The sequence below is a fragment of the Lissotriton helveticus genome, chromosome 11 (assembly GCF_964261635.1).
Source record: "Lissotriton helveticus chromosome 11, aLisHel1.1, whole genome shotgun sequence".
Taxonomy (NCBI): domain Eukaryota; kingdom Metazoa; phylum Chordata; class Amphibia; order Caudata; family Salamandridae; genus Lissotriton; species Lissotriton helveticus.
In genome coordinates, this window is record NC_136072.1 from 232,242,181 (window position 1) to 232,255,915 (window position 13,735).

Sequence of the window (13,735 nt, forward strand, 5' to 3'; positions counted from 1 at the left end):
AGTTTTGCTATTTAATCTAAATTATTTTGCATGTCTCACTGTTTGCTGCACCTAGAAGCTAAGACCATGGCAATATTTATGCTTTATACATAATAAACAAACAAAGCTGTTCGGGAAATAAAACACCATGAGTTTGCTGGTACTGCATGACTTACCTGTTCACAGACAACATTTCCTTCTATTCTAAACTGTGAAATGACATTACATGTCCTACAAAATGTACATGTTTAACTGCCTGCTCTTTTGGGGGGAGGGAGGAGGGGAAGAGGGGGGTGGAAGGGAAGATGTGGGAAGGAAGGAGGGAAGAGGTGGGAAGGAAGGAGGGAAGAGGGGGGAGGAAGGAGTGAAGAGGGGGAGGAAGGGAAAGGAGGGAAAAAGTGGAGGAAGGGAAAGGAGGAGGGAGGGAAGAAGGGGGGGGCTGGGGGTTCCTTGCTCTATGAAGCAGCACCCTCATCGTTTCAGAGCCTCCTGTCCTAGGCTGTTCATGTGCGTAAACCAGAGGTGCCTCGCCGCAAGCGTTTTACTTGTTTATCCCAGAGTCAGATAACAAGATCTTTGTATACACAGTCAAAAATAACTCATGGTTCCTGATCCATTCTTTTTAGGCGTTCATAGGAGCAGGATCTAGGTGCAAATGAAAGAAGTAGTCTGCAGATGTGAGAAGAGCCTGCTCTTTAGATGCTCACTGCTAAGCTACAGGCCACTCCCCTGAGTGCTCGTAGCATTAAGGCACGTTTTGTTGATAGATATATATTAAAGGGATAATGTACAGGCCCAACCCTTTCACACGATTTTTTTTCTCAATTACAAGACACCAGAAAATTTTAAATTAGGACATATTACATTGCCATATAAGGTCTGTGTCCATGTATCACCTGCCACGTCTACCTCTCATGACTCGAAACATCATGCATCGCCAATTTAGGTTAACGCGGCCACCCCAAACGGTAAATGTTCTTATGTACTGCTTGATGTTACACACAGCGCTTCTGTCATCTTGCTGTCAATTTCCCAATAAGTGGAGATGTGAAAAATCGGCAAAAAATACTTCGATGACACAAAGGTAAAAACATTTTCCCAGCTCAACCTGTAGCAAAAGGCCTTAGCAGTTATTAGATGAACAGAGGGCTCTAAATGGGAGGTGAACAAAAAAGTGTAACTGAGAACCTGCCACAAAAGGACTTTGCCATGAAATTAGAAATACGGCCAGCACCATTATTGTGAGCAACAAGCTAAAACACAACTGAAAAATTATATTAAAAGCTAGCCACACCGTGACTGCTTGATATTGCTACCCTTGGAGAGTCAACGGTACAAAAGGGAATACCTTGGGTATTCAGCTGTAATGGAATAGTACAGTGGGCCCTGTGACATCGATGATACGGTATTGATGGTATCCATCATGGACACTGTCTAGTAACCATCTTCTAGTGCAATAGGAACCAGCAAAAAGATCTCATGGTCTCCATCTGCCTTTAGACTCATATCTGCACAGATTCGGAGTGCTCTGACACAGACTTATTTTAGGTAGTGAGTGCCCCAAAAACAGTGACACAGTGGTAGTTTGCCGTGTCTACAAAAATGCAAATGGTGCTAGGGATCACTTGAGGCAGGACCGAGAGAAAGTATGGATCCGTCGAGCCTGGAAAAAACACACTGTTTCAAAGATTGCTCACCTTGGTGATAATAACTTCTTCTGTTTGGCCCAGTCTATGACACCTGTCAAAACACTGTTCCTCAGCCGCAGGATTCCAGGCCTAAAGCAAAGAAAACAGAGAAGGTTAAGTACGGTGACAGAGACAGCCATAAACATATTTTGACAGCTGGCCCCAGGTTCATGGGAGAGCTCTGCGGAAGAAGGCTGCAGCAAATGACAGGACTGGCTGCGTGACCTGGAAGAGGTCTGATGTACCCAGCTGAACTATCACACTTTCGCACAATCGCAGATAGTGTTTTATAGCCTTCAGTAGATGCTGTGTTGATCACTAACCCTGCATGACAGGTGGCAACAGTGGGACCCCAAGACAGGAATATGGAAATATGCATCCTGTGGGTCTAACGCCACCATCCAGTCTCGACGGTCGATGGCAAACAAGACCTGGTCCAAGGTCAGCATCTTCAATTTGTCCTTCCGGAGGAAGATATTGAGAAGGCACAAGTCTAAAGATTTCCATCCTTCTTTCGCACCAGAAAGTATAACGAGTAAACAAGCATTGGCATAGCCAATAGGTCCCGCCTTTGGGACCATATAAGTATTTAGTTATGCAGCACAATATCCTTGGTGCAACAACCTCAACTGTTGCATGGCTAAACACTTATAAGGTCCCAAAGGCGAGACCTATTGGCTATGCCAATGCTTGTTTAAGTTTATGGGGAGCCCTCCAAAAAGCACATTTCTGTTTTCCTTGAATCCCCAATACTTCTCGCAATGACCCTCCCTTGTCCTCCTGTAATGTAGCCTTTTCAAGTGCCAGTTATTTTTCTTTTCACGTTTAAGAACACCGGAGTTGCATTCATGCCCAGTTCGCACTCTTCAAAAGAATATTCAAAGTAGGCAAGAAGGGTTTTACACAGGGCTCTACACCTACCTGCCTGATCCATCACACTGGGTTATATTCTGCATTCACATGAATAGTGGCCCTTTTTGTATACCAGTACTCGCGAGGTAAGCAGGTTATAAATACTCATGATTCTATGGGATTTATTGTTTAACATTTCTGTATCGTGGATTGCCTTCCATACCTCTTTGAGTGTGGAGTTGTATGACAAGAGGGTGTGGTTTATTTACCAAAACTGTGGGGAGTGGCAAATCTCGGGGCATATCTCGGTGTACGAAAGGAGATCGAAATAGGAGAATGATCGGAGAGATCTACAACACCCATCTCCACCTATGTGGAAGCTGCAAAGATGCGCGGAGAGGTGCAAAGGTAATCAATACAGGTGTATGTCTGATTGGATGCCGAATAAAAAGTATAGTCCCTAAGTGTTAGGTGCTGGACCCTCCAATTACAGAAAATGCCCACCTCTTGCTGCCGGCGGCGAGCCTTCGGCGCTGGAGTGCCAGTTTGTCCCACTCTCTAAGCCAGTCTGTCTAGTCTGGTGTCAAGGACGAGATTGACGTCTCCCTGTATTAGGATGTCTACATCAGGTGTGGAAGTGACCAGGCTTAGAGCTTTCAGGATAAATTGCTCCTGGTGTTCATGAGGGGCATATAAGGTGGCAAGGGTGTATGCATTTAAGTGTATCGATATCCATAAGGAAAGTAGTATCTTGGAAAGTTCTGCCTGGGTCTGCAGAATGTGTCCTTGGAACTTGGTAGCCAGCAGGATTGCCTATCCTACTAGAGTGTCCCAATGCATGATATAGCTGCAGGCTGAGGTAAGGAACCCTGGTTGGGGGTTACCATCAGAGGGAATAACATATAACTGCACTGCTCCCTCCATGAGAGCCATAAGTGCTACTAACAAGGGGCCATGGTGAAGTATGTCAGGTAGTGGGGATGTGCACCATCCACCATATCTAAGCTGATCAAAAGTAGCATGTGGCCATGGCTCAGGCTTAGTAGGGGGTAACAGCTGTGGGAGGCAGGTCCATGTAGCAGTGTTTTGAAGACTCCCCCGGTGCTAGTGTTTCTGGGTTGTAAGAGGGAGGAGCTGCAAAACTAGGTGGTGTTGTGTTGCAATTGTCAGATCAGGTCTGCACATTCTCAGACACTCATCTGCTGATGGTTTGGGAGCATTGCTTCTCGTGGTCCTGCGGCATTCCTCTGCCAGACAATTATGGCGCAGGCCATTCTTAAAGCTGTGCCATCTGGTTATCCTCTCCAGGGGAATTCCAGCTCAAGAACTGAACGAGCTTCCACCATAGTGCGTACTATGTGGGTTTCATTGTTATATTTGAAAGTGAGGCGGAATTGGTGGCCTCATTTTGTATTAAACTCCCTTGTCTCGCTAGAGGGTGGGTGCTGGTTTAAGTGTGCGGTATCTCTGGAGGGGGAGCAGTGATAGATCTTCGTAGACCCACAACTTTGCACCCTCGAAGATGGGGCCTTGGTCACGAACCGCCGCCACAATTACTTCTTTGTGCCAGAAGTTGTGAATGTATGCAAGTATGTCTTGTACAGCTCCGGCGGTGTGGGGTGGACAGCCCGCTCTAGGAGTACAATCCAGTGTAATCTCTTTGTCGGCCAGTGCAGGCCCTATGTGGCAGAGGAGACGGATGACATACCCTTCTAGATTTGGGGAATACGACAGCAGTGGAATACCCCTAATCCTGATGTTCAAGTGTCCGGATCTCTTTTCCAGGTCCTCATTCCCGTTGCAAAACATTAATAATTTGCAACCAGTTTAACCCTTTCGCAAAGGGGAAGAGGTCCCCAATTGGCCCCTTCCCTTTGGAAGATATGCATTTTTTTTTAAATGAATACCTGGAAGTGCCCCATGGACTACTGCCCACTCTAAAAAGTAAAACTTCAAGGTTTACATACCATACCTGTTAGAACTGGCTATTTCTGGTAGGCTAAGGCTGACGCCAAAGCCAGGCAGAAACCACCATTCTAGTCAGAGCAAGGGAGTCACACGCCAAGATAACCCCTGCTCACCCCCTTGGTAGCTTGGCACGAGCAGTAAGGCTAAACTCGGAGGCAATGTGTAAAGCATTTGCGCCAGCACACAACAGCAACAACATACTAGGCACACCACAAAAGGAACTCCACACAAGGTTATGTAAAAATAACTTTTGTATTTGTCAAAACCACATCAGATAGAAATCACACATGTACATTGTGCCAACTGGCACGGGCAATATTAAGAAGGGATTAATTACAGGACAGGGCCACATGGGCCACTGTCAGAATCAACACTTTTAGAAATAGAAATACTGTCAGAAATTAGAATAAAAGGATAGCACAAAATAACAGTTATAAATCACATCCAGTAACTACTGGGAACAGGTAAGTACCACCTACGCAACCATAAACACCTTAGGAGAATGTCACGCAGGGGACCAGGACCTCCCTAGGACCACCTGTACTAAAAAGAACAACCACCTAAGAATAAAATACATTTAGGGGTATCAGCAAGAACACATTACACATGATGTATAAAAAACACATTCAGCGGTGTAGGAAAAAAGGTAAACACATGATGCATAAAACATTCAGAGGTGTAAGGAAAGAAAACACATGATGCCTAAAACATTCAGAGGTGTAGGGAAGGAAGAACACATGATGCATAAACCAACACATTCAGAGGTGTAAAATCCAGGAAGACACATGATGCATAGAAACATTCAGAGGTGCCAGGAAAGAAAGCACAACTCAATAGCGCAAAGACACATGATGCCTAAAACATTCAGAGGTGCAAGGAAAAACCACACTATTGCGCAAAACCTTCATAAGCCACCACCTGTGGCAGTCCCTAGGCCAATTGGCCTTGTTGGGGCTAGGACGCCCTGTGTCTCAATGTCAGGGGCCTAAACGTGGCAGGTGCCCACTACTTGCTGGGCACCTGGGAACACAAAAGACCTAAACGGTGCAGCTGCCCACTAATTGCTGGGCAGCTGTGAAGCAGAACTGCGACAGGGTCCTCACTGACCCTTAGGCGCCAACTGCGCCCACTGCTGGAGCCACACAGGCTCTGGGCACATCACACATGCCCCATTGTGCAGAACGTTGGAGCCACACAGGCTCTGAAACACTTGTATCCCCCAAGGGCCTCACTGGGCCCTAAACATCAGGTGGGTGGTGAGCCCCTCTGGACTCAACCAATAATGTGCCCCCCCCTAGAGCCTCCGTGGCTCTCGAAACAACTGGGGGAAGACACGGGCCATTGACAGAACGTGGGGGCGGCCCACTGCCATCTGGGGCCGCCCGGAATATACCCCTGCTGTGGCGGAGCTCTCAAGCTCCTAAAATCATGCCCCAAATGTTGGAGCAGCCCGCTGGCAAGTGGGGCCGCTCTTTGCCGTCACTGTGCCTTCAACAGGCACCCACAGTAGCCCACACGGAGCCCCCCAGCCCTTCGACTCACCGGGCAGTTCTTCTCCTGGCGGGGCCTCCTCCGGACAACGGCGCTTCCTCTGCGGGGCTTCACTCGAGCAGCGCGGAGGGGCAGGCACTGGCATTGCGCCTCCCGCCCCCTCGCAGGATGACAGGCTGCACGTCTTCTCCCGGGGCTCCCTCCAGCACACGGGAGCCCCGACGACCAGCCGCTATGCTCCTCTTCTCTCGGGGCTCCCTCTCGCTCACGGGAGCCCCGCAGCAGCCGCCGCCATCTTCCTCTCTCTCCCCGGACCGGCAGCCAATCACGGCGCGGCCCGGGGACGCGTCATCAGGGAATCCGGGCTGGTCAGCCAATCACGGCGCGGCAACTCTTCTTGGGGCCAGCCAATGGCAGCGAGGCCCTCCTGACGAGCCCACGGCTCTGGTCGCGCTGCCGAGGCTGCGTCGGTGATTTCAAAGACACGGTAATCTGGGACAAATGCCGGGTGGGCACCGGCTTCCACAAATAAAGCGCTCCCCAAGCGCTAAAGGAAATTTAAAGCGCTCCATGCGCTAAAAATAGCAAATCAAGCGCTTCCAAGCGCTACAACAGAAAAATAAAGCGCTCCTAGCGCTAAAGGCTGAAATAAAGCGCCACAGGCGCTAGGGGTGAGAGCAAAGCACTCCCAGCGCTAGGGAACAGTAAAGGTCCACAATTCCAGCAAAGTCCTTCAGGGGTCCAGGACCTCAGCAGTCCAGGACATAAGGTGGAGCACAGCAGCTCCCAGAGAAGGAAAGCCCATCAGGTGTCCAGGGGCTGGGCAGGGCCCAGGGATTCCCCTGGGCCCAAGCAGCAGCACGCCCCTGGAAGATTAAAGTCCAAAAACAAGAACATTTTGGAAGGGGACACAGCTCCTTCTTATACAGAGAAAAGTCTTTGAAGTCTTTGTGCAAGTGGGCCCTGAACCCGGTCTAAACCAGTTCTTGGGTGTTGCTGGAGCCCTTGGGCCTCCTGGCTTCCTTCTTTCTTTCAGTATCAGGGACAGAGGTGACAGTCGCCCAGTGGGGAGGTGGAGCCAGCATTGTGGCAGGCAGGCACAGCCTCATTCACTATCAGGTGCTATCTCCTCCCACTTCCCTGGCAGCAGATGCTGCCTTTCATCCACGGGCTGACTCAGACAACCTCCTGGGGGCTCTGCAGCCCCTGTCACCCTCAAACCAGACAGTCAATCCACAAGCAGGCCCAGGCACTCTGGACCAGACTCACCAGCCAATCACACGCCAGGCACAAATTACACAAATATGCCAACTTCTAAAAGTGGCACTTCTAGACTAGACACAATCATGCCGCATACACCATTATGCAGCATTCAATCTCACGAGTTCGCACATATCAAACTCGACCCTGCACTCCCCACACATCAGGAACTACCATGGGCATACATATTCCCCATTCATTCCTATGGGAGGGCAGGTCACTCACCACACATACACAGAGAGCTCACGCACTTTACACTGTACCACAGTGAAAAAGTGCGCCAAGGCCTAAAATCACCACCACCAGGTTCCAGAAACAGGCTAGGAAAAAGCAAAAAGTCTCAGGGTGAACCTGCCAAAAGGGCCAGGTCCAACAACCCCCTTCCAGCCAAAACACAGGGTAGACCAATCACTCCACTGATGGGCTTCCTTGCTTTGGGCGACAAAACACGGACACGGGCCCGCAAGGCAGGGACACCCTCCGGTTTTTCGCCACTCTGAACCCACATAGATTTCTCTCAACAAAAGCTCTCTGGCACAACTAGAATACCCCACTGGTACTCTCTAGCCATCCACAGCCAGGACCAGGTCCTAGGCCATCCAAATATCACAGGTCCTGTCCACTTCACAGAGTGGGGGCAGTAACCCCTGGCACACAATAGCCATTCTCCACTCTCCCTCTCAGTGTAGCTACAACTACCACTGATCCCTCAACCTAGGGACCACACCCTCAGGCTGACCAGAGGTCACGGGCAAGAATGCCCCACCCTACCTCTACTTCTGGGTTCCCGCACCCTCACAGGGAAGCACTCACCAGAACACAATTCTCCTACCAGATCAGGACCTCACTCCATCACTGGTCTATCACCTTGAAACTATTTCACTTCTGAGGTACAAAGCACACAGCACAGTTCCTCTTCAAGCAGGTGGGGGGACACAGCACACAGCAAAGCACCCCTTTCCTCTACCTTAGTGGACACAACAAACTGCAGGTGGGCCCCAGAACACACAGCAAGGGCAGCCCCCTCAGTCTCTTCAGCTGATCTACCTTGGCAGAGATTCCTTCTTAACCTGGAATTTTCCTAATCTCCCAAACTAGGATCTAAACCCTCAGTTTGCACCGGGGTCAGAAGTACACCGTCCCTCTGCACCCCCTTCCAGAGTTCTGCACCCTCCACTTAGGAGCGGTACCCCTCAACACCAAACACCAGGACCGCCGGAGTTCTGGTTACAGACACTCCCCGCCCTCTAGACACAGGAAGATTCTCCTCAAATGACCTGTATGTACAGCCTAGGCCCCTGACCTGGCGCTCCCGGGGGAACCCTCCAGGGCCAGAGACAGGGTTTCGGGCCAACGTGGGACACACCGTCCCACACTCACTCCGCCTCCACTGAGACAGGACGTGAGCCCCTACACCCCTACCATCCTACTGGGACCTAGCTGGGCTACACATGAACCTCTTCACTTACACAGGATCATCAGATACACACGCCACTACTTTTAGAATCACTCCCTAATGCCTCTGCAAGACATCTAGCACACCGCCAGACATCCACCTTCTTGTCCAGTGCCTCTGCAGGACCTCCTGCACACCACCAGAGGTACACCTCACGTGCAAGCTCCTTAAAAAAAACTTATACCAACTCCTCCAGTTCAAGACACCACTCATCCACACACTCCCCCTCCAGACTGGTGAGACAGTTCGTCACTGCCCCGGACTCTCAACCTGTACCCCTCTTACTGAGCACCAGGCACCATACTCTGGGAACTGGGAATGGGACTTCACGCACTGGACACATTTAAGCTGCCACCACTGGATCCTACCACACTGGGGAATCCACACACACACTACACTCAGGGGATAACCACCCTCCCAAGCAAGTCATTTCTCCTCCACACTCCCTCTCTTCCATCTGCCCACACAGGAACAGAAACAGGGATTGGACACTGGACCCAGCAAGGGATTCCTAATCTATGGGAACCTCCCCCTCTACTGGCGTCCCGCCCTGTCATTTTCTCTCATCTGCCACTAAACATAATGCGCAGGAACACCATCTGAAAATGACACTCTTGAGGAAAAACAAAATCAAAAACAATAATCCCAAACATGTGACTATCTAAAAAAAATGCAGAGTTTTTGTAATGTAGCCAGCTGTCGCTGTGGCACTGCGCAAACACAAGTCCAAATCCGCACCGCTGACCAACAATGTTAGAATTGGCTATTTCTGGTAGGCTAAGGCTGACGCCAAAGCCAGGCAGAAACCACCATTCTAGTCACGGCAAGGGAGTCACACGCCAAGATAACCCCTGCCCACCCCCTTGGTAGCTTGGCACGAGCAGTAAGGCTAAACTCGGAGGCAATGTGTAAAGCATTTGCGCCAGCACACAACAGCAACAACATACTAGGCACACCACAAAAGGAACTCCACACAAGGTTATGTAAAAATAACTTTTGTATTTGTCAAAACCACATCAGATAGAAATCACACATGTACATTGTGCGAACTGGCACGGGCAATATTCATAAGGGATTATTTACAGGACAGGGCCACATGGGCCACTGTCAGAATCAACACTTTTAGAAATAGAAATACTGTCAGAAATTAGAATAAAAGGATAGCACAAAATAACAGTTATAAATCACATCCAGTAACTACTGGGAACAGGTAAGTACCACCTACGCAACCATAAACACCTTAGGAGAATGTCACGCAGGGGACCAGGACCTCCCTAGGACCACCTGTACTAAAAAGAACAACCACCTAAGAAAACAAGCATTTACAATGCAATAGGTCTCGGGATAATTAAGTTTGAGTTTTTGGCATTGCTAAATATTGCAACACCAACTGCAACAAAAGTCTATAATTGTGTAGTTGTGTGTGTGTAGTTGTGTGTGTGTGTAGTTGTGTGTGTGTGTAGTTGTGTGTGTGTGTAGTTGTGTGTGTGTGTAGTTGTGTGTGTGTGTAGTTGTGTGTGTGTGTAGTTGTGTGTGTGTGTAGTTGTGTGTGTGTGTGTAGTTGTGTGTGTGTGTAGTGTGTGTGTATGTAGTTGTGTGTGTGTGGTTGTGTGTGTGTGGTTGTGTGTGTGGTTGTGTGTGTGTGGTTGTGTGTGTGTGGTTGCGTGTGTGTGGTTGCGTGTGTGTGGTTGCGTGTGTGTGGTTGCGTGTGTGTGGTTGCGTGTGTGTGGTTGCGTGTGTGTGGTTGTGTGTGTGTGGTTGTGGGTGTGTGTTGTTGGTGTAGTTGTGTGTGTGGTTGTGTGTAGTGTAGTTGTGTGTAGTGTGCGTGTAGTTGTGTGTGTGTGTGTGTGTGTGGTTGTGGGTGTGGTTGTGTGTGTGTGGTTGTGTTCTGAGTTACTGATTTACTGGGCGAGTAAAAATACCCCACGACCTGCTGAGTGCCAGCATAAATCTGGCGACACCCCTCCCTCTGGTTACACGGCTGAGGAGGGGGCTTGACCACTGACACCCTTTAATGACCACAGGAGGGGAGAGGGAGACACAATTTGGGTATCTCGTTTTATTGCTCCCCGGGGCCCTGGCAGCTGTCCTGTCGGCCCCAAAAGGCGATCATTATCGACAGGTTAATCAATACCCAGCAGCTGACACTACAGCACGCAATGGGGGGGGGGTCGTTCTGGTGCAGAGGGGCAGCCGTGGGGCTAAAATCACACACAGGACTGTACTTCTTACAAAAAACAAATATTTAATGCAGAACAATGACTTATCGCTGCAGCACACTGTCTTCTGCGCACTCCAGCCCGCGGCAGAGCAAGTCATGCCATGGAGAGACGTTGGGCATAATGCACTGGGTAATAACAATAGTAATAAGCGCACTAAAGCCACAAGACTTGCAGCAAGCGATATAATTAAACAGCCAAATAGCAATTATTATTGCTATGAATTCGCTCCGAAGTGTAAAAATAAAAACAGTGTTCAGATGGTGCTACCGGGTGGCACTGCAGCAGGCCACAGGTCACTGCTCGTTTGCACAACCTGTGTTATGGGAACCGCACCTTTTAGGGGCCCCAAGAAGGGATTTAAGTGCACAAGACACCAGTGAGGTCCTTATTCAAATGTGCGCAGGAAGCTGTTCTTTCAGTGCCTTAAGTAACGTGTAAGAGGTTCGTGACACTTTGTAAAAATTTTCCTGCTACCTGCCTACATGTCCACGTGCCACTGCCAACAACCTTAACAAAAGTAATTGTTCCTATTTAGTCCTTACTGTCCTCTGGATATGAGCACCAGACATATTACTAAATGTCGTTTTTTGATCGACCTCAGAAGGATGAAAGGCGGAGTCGAATCCGTGTAATTCGCAAACGTCTGCAGCAAGTGTGGCAAACCACCGAGCACCCTTTCCAAGTGCATTGGTGCCGGTTCAGTGCCTCTTCCACCTGAGATGCGCGAGGCAGGGATGCCCCCCACAAGGACTTGCTTCTAAGCACGCGTTGCTCCCTGCAGCCGGAAGACCACCCAAGACACTCGCGGTGGTAGTGCCACGCGTGTGGGGGGAGGGACATTAAATCATAAATGGTCCCAGGAGGCACAGCAGTGTCAGATGAACACTTTGCATCCACCGCAAAAAACAAACACTCAGCGCTCCCCCCTTCCCAGCTACAAAGTCGTGATTCCTCGGCGAGGAGTCACCCTGGCTGTGAAATCCTCCAAAACCAGCCTATCGCCCAAAGTGACCAAAACAATTTGCAAACGCTATACTTTATCCGCGCTATATAAATGTTGTGGTTGCTATTATCAAAGTTAAAGACATTAGAAAAAAAGACGTGCTGCTATAAATATATAGCTTACGTGGTCACGGTAGCCTACGAACAACGTAAACCAGCAGACGAAACACTGTGAATGAAATAAAGGCACACAACACCAAAAAGAGAGTATACACATTGTTTGTAATGTGCGCATGCTTTACACCTAATTACACGGAGATAGCAGCAATCGCAACAATTAGAGAAGAAGCTACACAACAGAGTAAAGAGAGGGCAGACAAAGTGTTTGTAATGCGCAGTTCATTTGCACCTAAGTAGACAGAAATGTTAGGATGGCACTGTGAAGTGAATGCATAGAACACAACACAGAGAATGCAGACACGATGCTTGTCACCATTGCAGCCATACGACTTAGTAATTCAGAGTGGGCTGTTAGATGTTAGACATAGAAGTGAAAAGAGAAGGCTTGCAAGTAAACAAAGTAAACAAAAGGTAGACAACCGGTTTGTGACGGGAGCTTGCTTTGCATGTAAGTAAATGGGCATGGCAGGAAAATATCTGCGCACGCATCCCAAAACGAAACCTAGCGTGGGGGCGGGACTTCCGTCTTGTGCGCGAAGCCCGCGCCCACAGAGTTCCTGGTCAAGAGCAGTGCGTGATGCGGGGCTCCCATGCCGGAGAGCCCCGCGGAGGCGACAGAACACCCTGGATTGGCGGTAAGTGGGCCTTGGGGGGCGCTCGTGTGTGTGCGCGTGTATGTTCGCTCCTGTGTGTGTGTCTCTGTGTGCGACGGCGGGGGGAGGGGGTAGTGTATCTGTCTGTGTGTCTGTCTCCGCTCGTGTGTGTGTGTGTGGGCGCATGCGTGCAGGGGGAGGTGTGCCTGGGTATGTTTGTGCTTCCCAGGAGACAGCCAGGCCGAGCGTGGCACGTGCCAGTCGGCGCGTGCCACTTTCAAATCGCCTCCAAGGCGATGCGCGCGGCCAGGACTGTCTCCTGGGAAGCACACATGCCGACAAAAGGGGCTCGGCGGAGACGCGCTTCGTGCGGCTAGCGGAGACCTGAAAATACATTTAGGGGTATCAGCAAGAACACATAACACATGATGTATCAAAAACACATTCAGCGGTGTAGGAAAAAAGGTAAACACATGATGCATAAAACATTCAGAGGTGTAAGGAAAGAAAACACATGATGCCTAAAACATTCAGAGGTGTAGGGAAGGAAGAACACGTGATGCATAAACCAACACATTCAGAGGTGTAAAATCCAGGAAGACACATGATGCATAGAAACATTCAGAGGTGCCAGGAAAGAAAGCACAACTCAATAGCGCAAAGACACATGATGCCTAAAACATTCAGAGGTGCAAGGAAAAACCACACAATTGCGCAAAACCTTCATAAGCCACCACCTGTGACAGTCCCTAGGCCAATTGGCCTTGTTGGGGCTAGGACGCTCTGTGTCTCAATGTCAGGGGCATAAACGTGGCAGGTGCCCACTACTTGCTGGGCACGTGGGAACACAAAAGACCTTAACGGTGCAGCTGCCCACTAATTGCTGGGCAATGTGAAGCAGAACTGCGACAGGGTCCTCACTGACCCTTAGGCGCCAACTGCGCCCACTGCTGGAGCCACACAGGCTCTGGGCATATCACACATGCCCCATTGTGAAGAACGTTGGAGCCACACAGGCTCTGAAACACTCGTGTCCCCCAAGGGCCTCACTGGGCCCTAAACATCAGGTGGGTGGTGAGCCCCTCTGGACTCAACCAATAATGT

At 49.6% G+C, this 13,735-nt stretch overlaps 1 protein-coding gene across 2 annotated transcripts in view; it reads right to left on the reverse strand.

Moving 5' to 3' along the window:
• HLTF (helicase like transcription factor) overlaps window positions 1-13,735 on the reverse strand; it is a 498,779-nt gene that overhangs the window by 63,124 nt on the left and 421,920 nt on the right. For both annotated transcript variants that reach the window (XM_078667983.1, XM_078667984.1), the window contains one exon: window positions 1,677-1,757. In XM_078667983.1, the coding sequence (XP_078524109.1) occupies window positions 1,677-1,757 (81 nt within the window). The remainder of the gene's footprint in view (window positions 1-1,676; window positions 1,758-13,735) is intronic.